This window comes from Danio rerio, chromosome 15 (genome assembly GCF_052040795.2).
Source record: "Danio rerio strain M-AB ecotype USA chromosome 15, GRCz13ab, whole genome shotgun sequence".
In the NCBI taxonomy this organism is placed as follows: Eukaryota; Metazoa; Chordata; class Actinopteri; order Cypriniformes; family Danionidae; genus Danio; species Danio rerio.
The window spans coordinates 7404571-7417416 of NC_141035.1; the positions used below are offsets into that span (position 1 = coordinate 7404571).

General features: G+C 42.2%; 1 protein-coding gene across 2 annotated transcripts; it reads left to right on the plus strand.

Moving 5' to 3' along the window:
• The first annotated feature begins 4641 nt into the window (after positions 1-4641).
• On the plus strand, positions 4642-7329 carry her8.2 (hairy-related 8.2). Of its 2 annotated transcripts, none has more exons than XM_087283160.1 (4): positions 4642-4749; positions 4839-4934; positions 5047-5125; positions 6581-7329. In XM_087283160.1, the coding sequence occupies exons 1-4, from the start codon at positions 4678-4680 to the stop codon at positions 6949-6951; spliced, it is 618 nt and encodes a 205-aa protein (XP_087139286.1). In that variant the 5' UTR covers positions 4642-4677; the 3' UTR covers positions 6952-7329. The 2 variants fall into 2 exon arrangements, with proteins under 2 accessions (XP_087139286.1, NP_001159638.1); NM_001166166.1 differs by having other exon boundaries at positions 6563-7325.
• Positions 7330-12846: the final 5517 nt, after the last annotated feature.

The following is a 12846-nucleotide window of genomic DNA, read 5'->3' on the forward strand; positions in this document are numbered from 1 at the left end:
AGCTGGATATTATTGAAATTTTCCAGTGTGTGTATTACATTCCGGGTCACTGCCGGTGTGTGGTACATTCTACGTCACTTCCGGGGTGTGGTACATTCCCTTTCCGTAGAGGAATCTGTAATTGTAAATTTGTTTCGGGATTTGTAAAGGTGTTTTGCATCTTGTTAATTTGTTTTCTAAAATGTAAATTTGTTTCGTCCTTTGTAAAATTGTTTTTCCTTTGTAATTGTGTAAAATTCCTTTGTTTCCTTGGCTGTGTTTTGGATCAATGTCTTGCTGAAATGTCCACCCTGGTTTCAACTTTATCATGCTGGTAATGTAGAAGTTAACTAAAACTAAGTAGCCTAGACTAAAGCAGCTGATAATAATTTGTAATAATGAAGTAGAGGGTTGCTTCCTAACTACTGAGAGATTTTAGCTGCTGTCTGGGCTTTCACTGCCTTTCTACACCTCCCTTTCTTTGTGTATTTAATACAAGACAAGGCAAGTTTATTTATATAGCACATCTCATACACAATGGCAAGTCAAAGTGACCCTTCAAGTGACAGATGGAAGCATGCAGGCAATCCAATGGAGAAGTCAGGGTCACAGGCTAAAATATCGGTACAGGAGGCAAACAGTAAAAACAGTTAACAAGGCAAGAGTCTTAAGGAAACACGGCAAGGCAGGACAATAGAATGCTTCATATAGATGAATCAGGAACTGGTGTGTATGGGCATGATGGGAGTTCATTAAAGTGGTAAATGTGTAGTTCACCAGCGAGGTACTAGGCCTAAATTGCTGGTGATTGTGACAGAGCATACCCCCCTCCTATTAGGTGCGGCTTCCAGACACAACAAAAATAAAATCCAATAAGGAGAAGCGTAGGCAGAAAAGGGAGAGGGTTGGAGGGCCAGGTCTATGCAACGGAGGTGAGCCTAGAACAGGAGCTGCAAAAGGCCCGGAACATTGAGGGCCTACTCACACTATGCCATCCGTACCGTGCCCAGGCCCGTTTCCCGGATCGTTTGAGAAGTGTGAGTGCGCTGAATCGCGCTCAAGCACGGTTCACTTGGCCGGCCCTGGCCCGGTTGGAAGAGGTGTGCCTGAGCGCGGTACACCTGGGCTTTGGCGCGGTACGCTTGTGTGTGAGCGCAAAACGCGCCAAAGCCCGAAACCGAAAGCGAGACGTGACTTTTAAGGGACTGTTTGATATGGATTTATTAATCATTCTTACTGTTCAGTGAACGCAAACTGCCGTAGTTTATTAAAGACGCAAACTCCTCACAGCACGCCAGCTGCGCGCCTTCAGCAGACCTCCTCATTCCTGCAGCACGAGAGCTTAATGATTGTTTATGAGCGCCAAAAGTGGCGGATCTGTTCGGCGAAATATCTGACTGCGTGTCCCCGCATCCCTAAGGACTGTTTGGCGAAATATTTGACGGCATATCAAACGACTGAAACGATATAACTAGAGAAATCTCCACTGTGCTGCTGAGTGAGAGCGTATGGCAAGCCGATTTAGCATTTAAACCTTGTTCTGACTATCCATAAATATATTTAGAGATATCTCTAATTGTATTTTGACTAGTCATAATTATAATTCGACTAGTCAGAATAACAATTAGAGATATCTGCAATTACAATTGTACTAGTACGAAATCAGATTGGAGATATCTGCAAATATATTATGACTAGTCATATTCCTCCATTGACCTCCATTGAAAAAATATTTGCAGATATCTCTAACTGAGTTTTGACTTGTCAAAAATTCAAAATATCTACAACTGTAATTCGACTATTAGTGAATTAATTAGAGATCTTCAAATATATTTGTAAATATCTCTAAATATGATAAATTAAAGATATCTTCAAATGTATTATGACTAGTAAAAACTCAGAGATATCTCTAATTACAATTGTGACTAGTCAAAACTCATTTAGAGATATCTGCAAATATTTTTCAATGGAAGTCAATGGAGGAATATGACTAGTCATAATATATTTGCAGATATCTCCAATCTGATTTCGTACTAGTACAATTGTAATTGCAGATATCTCTAATTGTTATTCTAACTAGTCGAATTATAATTATGACTAGTCAAAATATAATCAGAGATATCTCTAAATATATTTATGGAGTCAAAACAAAGATTTAAATGCTAAAAAGGCTTGCCATAGAGAGCGCTTCTGAACAGCGCAGCAGCGATGACGTAAGCGTGCTGAGGCCCGATATGGTGTGAGCGCGGGCCGTCGGGGGAGACGGGAGGGGGACAAGCGTGCTGTGGCCCGGTTCGAGGCAACTGTACCTAGTGTGAGTACGGCCTGAGTTGAGGCATCGGTGGGTCAGGAGGCACTGATGGGTCAGACAGCCCCAGTGGTTCAGGAGGCTCTAGGAAGTAACACATCTCTAGCAGCTATTTGTGGGACTCAATTTATGGCTCTGGCCATTCGTGGGACACAGGTGGTGGCTCTGATCATTCATGAGACTCTGGATGATCTGGTGCCCACCATTCTGGGAATTCAGAGGGATCTGCCACCCGCCATTTGAGAAATTTAGAGAGATCTGGCGGCCACCAATCAGGGAATACAGAGAGATCTGGAGCCAGCCATTTGGGCAATTAAGAGGAATCTGGTGCCCCTAGAGGATCTGGCAGCTCTGGCAGTGATGGAGAATCTGGCACATCTGGCAGTGACAGAGGATCTGGCAGCTCTGGCAGTGGCAGCTCTGGTGGCGGCCATTCTTGTGGCACAGGTAATGGCATTTCAGGGGCAGGAAAGATGACAGAAATTACAACAGGGAGAAACTCAGAACAGAAAACCATCTGAGCAATCCAGGCTCATTCTAATTACGTACCGCTATATAAATATTTGGAGATTGTTAAATACTTTGCAAGTGGTATGTTTTTGCAGTTTTTGCAAATCCACCAAAGCCCCCTGTGTAGGCTTTTTGAGATCCCAAATTTCTCTCGCTAGTGCCATTCGCGCCTGCCGTTCTCGTGTAAAACCACAAGAGGCCTCTGTCAACTTACTGACTGACTGATGGAACGGCGTCATACCGCCCAGTAGCATTCATTTTAAAGACAAAATGCAGCCATATGTAAGTCTAGCTACATAAATTGCAATGTCTAGAAATCTGTATAGGCGAATGTTTTCAAAATGAGCCAGTGTTGCATTTGAGTCAACGGTAGATCGGCAGAAACCAATGTGTGAGCTGGCGCATTAGCTGCAGCCTTTTTGTGAGCTTGTAAACTGGAGGTAGCTATTTTGTGAGTGAAAGGACCCGCTCCATCGGGTCTTGTTGTTGATTGCCCTCCCCCCAAAAAACTTTTAGGGATTTCCTCCACTGCACGATCCACTGATATATATGTCACCTAAAGTGAATGCAGCGAGACATATTCATGAGAGAAATCCATAATGACAGCTATCCAAACCACATCGGAATGGAGTAGTTGTAATAGATTTAACTTTAGTTAACTGCTACTACTAGAATAAAATGCTCAGACATTTAGTTGACTACAACTCCACCAAACTAAAAAGGGTGGAAACATGACTAAAACAAATAAAAACTAAAATCACAGCTTCACATAAAGACTAGGCTAAAACTAAAATTAAAACAGGCTACCAAAAACAACACTAAGGTTATTCAAAGTTCCCGGATGAGCTTTTTAGCAGTTGTTATCTGGGAATAACATATCATGGAATGTCATGACTTGACTAATCAGAATAGAGCATTCCAGGCATCTGTGTAGCATATGTGTAAGCCATAATAACATATATTAGCCAACTAATGTTTGTAATTTCAATAAATGTTTTTATTTTACTTGTAAATGTAACCCTATATATTATGTACATTTTACACATCCAAATTTTTTCCTCCTCGTCCTACTTGCCATGGGTCACTCACATTAGCCGCAGATCAATGAACACTCTTGTATGGTGAAGTTTCCCAAGTATGTGTGCTCTGCTAGTAGTCTCATGGCTCTTGTTGAACAAATTAAAATTATTAATTCACATACATCTGCCTGTGGCAGAGAGCACTTTGACTTATGCCTACGCACAGCCTGATTTTGCCAGGATGTGCTCTGCCTACACTGACTGTCGGAGGGTAAAGACATCTGGCATAAACCAAACTACCTGCTTGTTTCAGACAAATATTTATGTTTGTTTAATATTTGAAAAAAAAATAATGCAAATAGACCTTTTGTTTGCCAAAACAAGTACTTTTGAATTATTATTTGTTTTCACCATATTATTTGTAGACAGTGGTTCCGATTGCTGGCTCTGAAACCTGTGGTATTGGGTTTGGTTTCGCTTGGGTCTATTGAAGAGTGTGTGAATATGCATTGGGTATCAGGTGGTTGACTGTAACAGAACATACTAATTAGATTCTGGGAATGCCAAGCCACCTTGGAAAACTATCTTGTGATTTCACGTGATGTAGTTTCTGTGTTCAGAACGCCTCTAGGCTCGACATCTGTTGTTTGCTTTGAGTATGCCTATGTGTGTGCGTTTGGGGGCTCATGTATTGAATAGAGGCAGTGGCCTGTCATTTGTGAGTGATGGGAGTGAGTGTGTGGGAAAATATCTCAGGCAAAGAGCTTGTGCATTGAGATGCTAATGTCCCTCCTATAAATAAAGAGTATGTGCCGTGTATCTTCCAGTGAGTGGAACGCAGTTTACACTGCACAGAAGCAGATGGACATGACTGCTACCAAGCTTCAGCAAAATTCATGCCAATTGCATATCAGCAGCAAAGAGGAGAGGAAGGTAGAAAATCACTATAAAATATTCTTGGAACATAGACTGCAAAGATATTGCTTGCTTTTCTTTTTCTTTGCTTGTGTTGATCTTTTCAGCTACGGAAACCTCTCATTGAGAGAAAGAGACGGGAAAGAATAAATCTTTGTCTGGATCAGCTGAGAGAGACTGTAGTTGCAGTTTTTAAGCCTGATGTAAGTTAAAGTTAAATGCATATTTTAAAGTAACTGTTTTTTGTGTGTACAAAACAGTATTTTAAAGCTAAAGTTGATACTCAAATTTTTGTTCTTTTTCATAATTAAACAGCAGTCTAAGTTAGAGAAAGCTGATATTCTTGAGATGACAGTGAAACATTTGCAAAATATCCAGAGCAGTAGAGTTTCTGGTAAGTAAAATGGCATTCATAAAATGGGTTGTGTACAATATTTATAAAGGTTACAGTTCTTTAGTTTGTACACTGGCTTGTTTTAAAGGGCCATGAAACCCCCTCGTTTCAGCAGTGTGTTTTCACACCTCTACTTTGGAAAAAGTCAGAAAAGTGGGCGTGTCCAGCTCTGTTTAGGGGGGAGTGTCGGAGGAAGAAAAGAGGCTTGGTATGGGAGTGTCTATTTGGGCGCGCTGAATTTCAGAGTCAAAACACACACCCACAACGGACAATGTGACTGTGTTTACATGGACATCTGTAGTCGAATTATTTGCCAAATTATTAAATGGTGGACTTTAACTGCAGTTTGGCTCTTTCATTCAGGAAATTAATTCATGTCCCTCCCGACAAATGTGATATTTGATTTGAGGCGCTGCTCCAAAGCGTTTATTTTTCATGCAATGTTTGATACCGCACGGTAAATGAAAGAAAAAAAAACTCAGCATTTCCCGGAAACTTAGATGCACACGGCAGGTAGCGTCAGAAAGCCGCGTGTGTTATTCCGGTCACAAAATCCAACACGAGGTTATAATTTGGTTGTAACTGTTAGTGCTAACTTGTTTACACTCAATAGTTTGTTGGATACGAATAAAATACGAACGGAATAAACAAAGGGCACTGGTCGCTCACTTCCCAAATCTTTAGAGACAGGACAATCACCAGCAACTAGAGCCGCGTCTTTATTTAGAGGAGACTACAAGCGAATTCCGGATCTCAGCGTTAGCAGATCAGAACAGCTCTCAGGTAAACAATAATCCTCCTTAGACACGTAAGTTATTGTTGTCGCGTGTCGTGTACACTGTTAATCCACGCGTGAGTCTGCGCTCTCACAGAGAGAAAATGAAAACGAAACTTAACTGCAGCAAACTATAAAAGTAACACTTCACGCTTGTTTTGCCAATACAACGTGGCGTCTTTGCCGTCTACACTCTGACAGTAATGAATATTAATGAAGTTGCACAATAGAGCGCGCTGATTGGTTTGAACCAAGCCTTACTCATGCATTAATGCAACACACTGTTAGACGTAATAAGACTCACTCTGGCACAGACGCCCAGTCTGCACGCTGGAATACAACGCTATTATGTCATAGCCGTGACGCAGCTTCAAAAATTCGTTTCAAACAGGAAGTATGAATTTGCTTGAAATAACGCAAAAACAACCAATTTACCCTTTTTAGTGAAATATAGGTGACCTAATAGTGTTTTTAGCAGTGTGGGACACATATACGGCTGTCAACAGCTCAAAAAAATGTGTTTTGGTGTTTCGTGACCCTTTAAGTCAAGTTTCTCTCTTTTTCAGCAAAAAAATAAAAAATTAAAATAAATTATATATAATTTTTGTTGTCCAGGTTAACATTTAAAAAGAACTGCCCATAATCTTATTGTGTCCACTCAGACCCTGTTCTGAATACAGGAGCCCGACAGAGATACAGCACTGGGTATATCCAATGCATGCAGGAAGTTCACAACCTTTTACATTCTTGCGACTGGATGGACAAAACCCTTGGATCCCGCTTGCTCAATCACTTGTTTAAATCTCTACCTCTATCTGCAAAGGACTGCCCTCGGCTACCCAAGACTTCCCTGACAAGTGTTCCTTCAGACCATAGCGAGTACTCTAGTTTCCATGTTGATGAGACGGCGAGTCCAAAACCCTGCTCTTCTTCTCCTTTCTTGTGTAAGAGGCCCAATCAGTCTCAGAACCAGCATTTTACTCCTATTAGAATGCCACATGATGTTGAGAGTTCTCACCTTTCAGTTCTACAGATGTGGAGGCCCTGGTGAAATATTTATTTTGACAGTGTACTTGTGTTGATAGTACTATATAACTTACTTGACAACTGTATGCTGCAAAACTGTATGAATAGTATGCATTCACATCCAGTTTTTGCTGATTGTGGTAGAACCTCCTCTAATATCTATCTTTTAGATATGTGTCACTGCATCCAGAATAGCTCCCATTTTAGAATTTCTACTTCCTTTCTAAATTAAAACTACTGTAGCCTCCATTGTAAAAGGCCCCTATAAATCATATTTACTTAATATCCTATATATTTTTAATTGTCATAACCCTTTGGCTACTAATACTGTGTTGTATGTTTCTTTCAATTACTTTAATGTGCATTTTAAACAATTATTATTAAAAGATTGGTTTGCAAGAAATACTTATTACATAGTATTTAATTATTTAATTCACATACATATCTTTAAAAAGTAAACAAATTTACAATGACAGTAGTCTGGAAATTTTACTATACGTGTAGAAATTACCTGTAACCAATATCAAACCAACATGAGAGATAAAGGAGCAACACAAAATAGTCCACCCATTTCTGTAAAGTATTTTACATGTACTGTAAATAATTTGGCATATGCTTTTGTCTTAAGCAACTTGTAAGAACAGAAATTAAGGAAAATATTAAACAAAAATATGCAAATAGCATGACAATTCCAGTTAATCTGATGCAACATTCAAGCACTTACACAAATATATGTCTCCAGGGAAATATAATAGTTTTAGTAACTAATTTCTTTTGTCTTTTGTATCGATGACGATAAATACTATTTTATTCATTAATTTGCATAATAGTATTCAGTGCAAAAAAACACTAAAATATGTGTAAATAATATTTACATTGATTTCTACATTTTAGCAGAGCAGATGAAGTACAAAAACACAAGAGGCAGCCATACTTCTCTTTTTTACTCGAGTATAAGTATTCATTCATTTCATTTCAGCTTAGTCCCTTTTTAATCCGGGGTCGCCACAGCGGAATGAACCGCCAACTTATCCAGCACATTTTTACACAGCGGATGACCTTCCAGCCACAACACATCTCTGGGAAACATCCACACACACACTCATAAACTACGGACAATTTAGCCTACCCAATTCACCTGTATCACATGTCTTTGGTCTGTGGGGAAAGCAATTGTGCAACTGTGGGGAAAACCCACGCAAACACAGGGAGAACATGCAAACTCCACAGAGAAACGCCAACTAAGCCAAGGTTTAAACCAGCGACCTTCTTGCTGTAAGGCGAGAGCACTACATATTGCTCCACTGCATCTGGAGTATAAATAGTTGGAACACAATTTCTTAATTCTTCCATCACAATGAGTTAAAGCAAAGAGTATGGTTCAGATGTTCAGCAAAAGATTGTTAAACTACACAAAATTTAAAGTGGCTGTAAAAAAAATATGTAAATTGCATTGAAATCACATCCCCACTGTTAGGCCTATACTTACAAATTACAATCAAATGGCGATGTTATAAATCTGCCTGAATTTATTGTAATGTCTTGATGTACAATGAGAAAAACAGCTTGCAAACCACTCTCTACAGATTACAGCAGGACAAACGCTAAGTCTTGGGTGTCACAAAAACCTAAAAGAAAATCAAACAGCACCTGATTAGTCCTCCTTTGGGTCAGATTTACCAACAAACTAACTAAATAAATACCATCTTGGATACTAACATAGACCAAGACGTGTAATGGAGACGCATGTCTGGACAGACAGTTTTGGGAGGACACTAGCTGACCAATCACTCATAAAAGTAAGAAAACGGCCCAATGAATGTCAATGAGTTGGCAGAGCTTGGCTCTGCAAGTGCCAGCAATTAATCATTAGTAGAGTATACAGCCAGCGCACATGTACCGATTGCTATGTTTTAGCTGCTGAGGAGCTGAACACTCAGCTATCAACTCTAGACTCAGCTGCTGTGTCACGGCTCTATTCCCTTTTAGGAAAATGAGGGTTATGTTGGTAACCTAGATGTTACCCTTCAGTGGGAACTCCGACGTGTGTCTGGAAAGACACTTTTGTAAGAGTATATGAAAATGGCACAGCAGCTAAGCCTGTAACACTCCTGGTGTAAAGTTTGCCAAGCATAGCGTGAGCGCACAAGCATCACGAAGGGTGCAACCTACCAACATCCCCTAGGCCCTTTAATTACTATTATATGGGAATAATTTAAAAGAATTTGGTTCAGATGTTGTAAATGTGGTTTTACCTAGCTAATTGTAATCTAGAGTTTTATTTTTTTAAAACAACAGTACATTGGGAAAGCATGCCACTCCCTGAAGGGGAGCTACCCAAAAGGGGAGACTTAGTGACAATATGGTGATATGGACTAGCCGTAACCAGTGGGAGTGCTCAATTCTATAAGCTGGTTAGTGGGTAGGGAAGACACAGGTACACCTGATATTGAAAAACACACTGTGGCTGAATACCCATATGGGATTGCCACAGGGGAACACACTTAACTGGCACCAAACCCCAGCATGCGTGTGTCGGGCATACCTGACACCGCACTGGGCCAGACACCTGGCTCCTCTGCTGAATCAGGTGCTGGGTGCCTTGGAGGAACTCTCTAGGGTTCACCAAATGGAAAACTCACTTTAGCAGAGCAAAATAAGCACACGTATCTCCAGTTTAGGGAGCATGGCACAGCAAGCATTTGACAGCTGCTAATTTTCTTCCCAAATAACCAGGGTTACCCAGTAATCAGGCAGAAACCAGCTCCACTCAAAGATGATATAATCTTTTGAATTAATTAGGCGTCGCCCAGCCCACAACTCTACAGATATCTGTGAGAGAGGCACCACATGCTAATACCCAAGAGGAGGCAACACTGAGTGTGCTTTCACACCCGGGGGACACGGCTCACCCTGGCACTGACAAGTGAGGGCAATGACATCTAATAACAAGTGGGCCAACCGGTTTTGATACGGCACTTCCCTTCTGCAAACCACCAAATCATAAGAGCTGTTCAGAAGATCCTAACTTCTGCGTACGTTCCTCCAAACGGATCTCTCTGCAGTCTTACCAGGAGGGGACGGGCGGTGTGGATTTAATTGCTGCGCATCTCGGAGAAACCTGATGATTAGATTATGCTTCTAGAGCAAGCTGCTATCCACTGCATCATGCTGAGCAGAGATGGCTGCAATGTAAGTCTTCAGTGAGGAGGGGGACACACCACACCACAGGGCGTAGGCATGCCTCGTAAAGGGTGCTCTTGCCTGAATGATCCAATATCAGCTGGATCAAATACCCTTCCATATAGTTGATAAATGCTACAGTTGCCATGCTGTCCAACCTTACCAGCACCTGTTTCCATTCTAGCACTGGTAAAAATTAGCAAAGAGTGAGAAACTGCCAATAGCTCTAGGCAATTAATATGCTAATGCAGCCGGAGTCCATTCCACGAACCCGCAGCTAGATGCTTGTTGCACATGGCCCCCATGCCTGGATACTTGTTCTAAGGACACCCGGGCCCATAGAAAGGCAAGATTCATCCAGGGACTGAGGGTGTGGCAACACAACAGAGTGATGGTCAACTAGGTCTATAGCCGCAAACTAGTCCCGATGACATCTGCGCAAGCATCCTGAACGACATCTTGTGTATAGTTTGCACAGATCTAGGATTAGTTTTATCCCACCGCTCTTTTTGGGCACAATAAAGTATGGGCTGTAAAAACCACTCTCGATTACATCCTACACCAAGAGAACAGCAATCACCTCTCACAAGACAAGGGCGGACATTTGGCAGACCTTCATGAAATACACGCCCGTGAACTTGGGAAGCGGTGAAGTGAACTGAATTGCATAACTAATTCTAATCGACTGCATAAGCCACCGTAACGGGCTGAGCAGCACTAACCAGAATGGTAGAGCTCACGCTAAAGGTAGTTTGCGTTATGGAGCTCGTGCAGGGGAGTGCTCACCCCGGCAAGTAGAACCGCTTGGTCAGTAGAGCGGGCTGCTGAGGTGGAGCACGTCTTACGGTCGCAGGTACATGTCCTCGGCGAGGAGCAGCCAAGCTGGATGGGTCAGCAGGAAGAGCAGTTTTCTGAGCCCATTGATAGATGATCTTTTTCATGGTCTTCCACTGCTCTTTCACCGACGAGAACTCCTGGGTAAAGTGCCCAACTGTGTCGCCGAATAGGCCAGCCTGTGAAATGGCCAAGTTAAGAAAGCGAGCTTTGTCAACATTGCACATCTCAGCCAGGTCCAGCCAGAGGTGACATTACTGGATCACTAATGTGGCCACCGTCTTCCCAAGGAAACGAGCGGCCAACTTGGTGGTCATGAAAGCCTAGTCAGTTACCATGCAGAGCTCATGCATTAACCCTGGGGAAGAACCACTCTAGTGCAACTCAGCCAACTTCTGCACTTGGTAGCGTTGATTGTCGAGTCATAGCCTGGCCTGCGGTTGTGTAGGTTCTGGCCACAAGGGACTCAATTAACCTGCACGCCTTGCACAGGAGTCTAGGCGGACCCTCCAACACTGACCACGATAGCGCACTCCACCTGGGAAATCGCTTCGTACCCTCTCGTGGCTCTGTCATCAAGAGTGGTAAGGGCAGGAACGCACGAATAACGGGCAGAAAAAGGTGCCCTCCATGCCTGCGTGAGCTTACTGTGCACCTCTGGGAAGATGGGGACAGTGGGCTTGCAAGGTTTAACTTTCTTGGCCCCCACATAACAACTGTCTAATCCATCCCCAGTCTGACCTCGGAAGCAGCCTGGGTTAGCACAGCTAACAAGTCCGACTCCAAATCCGAGACCTCACTGACAACCCTGGAGGGTGGAATGATGCACCCCCACACCCACTCAAAGCTTGGACCGAGCGGACTGATGAGGAGTGGAGGGGTCCACGGGCTCAAGGGCAATGGATGAGGCCCCGCTGTGATCTCCATGCCTGCTTGCGTGCTAACTGACTTGAGGGGGGCAGCAGTGGTGTGTGCCCCAAGGCAAGAGCATGCCATGCTCTCAGTTATGCAACACTGCAAGAGCATGAGCTATCCACGAGCATGTCTTCCACATGCTGGACTCCCAGATATGTGATACAGTACTCGTGCCTGTCACCTAGAGAGAGGAAACAACCGCATCCAGAGCACTTTTCACAGCATTAAAAAGATTCATTTTTTGACAGTGTTGCTTTTTGAGCAGGTGCTTCTGCTCTTTTAGTTGAAGCTGCTTTTTTAGCTAGCAGGGAAACGCCAAGGGATGGGAACTGACACCCAGTTCAACGCCGCTGCACACGTCATAACCCGCACTGGTGAAATTACTGCTTTATAACAGCTTGGCCTCAATGTGGTGATCTTCATGTGAGAGTCTCAAGAGAAAAAGATATTCTATATATTAATGATTAATTATCAGCCTCCATGGAGTTGGCTCTGTCAACTCATTGGCATTCATTGGCCTGTTTTTTTTTCAGAGAGGTTGGCTAGTGTCTTCCCAAAAGTGTCTTTCCAGACACACGTCGGAGTTACCACTGAAGAGGGACTAACTACCTAACAAAAATAAAATCCTCTGCACTCATGTAAAAACAAACTTCAGCATTTTGTCAAACACTACTTTGAAGCAAAATAGGTTCTAGGTATTGTAAACATACAATATGTTTGTTGTAAACAGTCATAACAAGTACCCTTTGTCCATTTAAAGTCTTATAATGGGCCATGGCTGGATCATCTCTTTTTTTAAATTTTAGTGAAAGGATATACTTTTGAGATTTATTTCCTTGTTCTCTTTGCTTATATTTAAGAGCAATTCTTCAACTACGGGAACTTATAGCTTTGTGAAGTTGAGTAAAAAAACTTGTTCAAAATGAATGCAGCATAGCCTCATAAGTTTAAACAATTTGTCTAGTATTAGGATCTGTAAGACGACAAA

What these genes read in the sequence shown, in the direction of transcription:
- her8.2 (NM_001166166.1), top strand. Translation starts at nt 4,678, where the DNA reads ATGGACATGACTGCTACCAAGCTTCAGCAAAATTCATGCCAATTGCAT. An exon ending in TTGCAGTTTTTAAGCCTGAT is followed by an intron (nt 4,935 to 5,046) that starts GTAAGTTAAAGT and finishes ATAATTAAACAG; the next exon opens with CAGTCTAAGTTAGAGAAAGC. An exon ending in CCAGAGCAGTAGAGTTTCTG is followed by an intron (nt 5,126 to 6,562) that starts GTAAGTAAAATG and finishes GTGTCCACTCAG; the next exon opens with ACCCTGTTCTGAATACAGGA.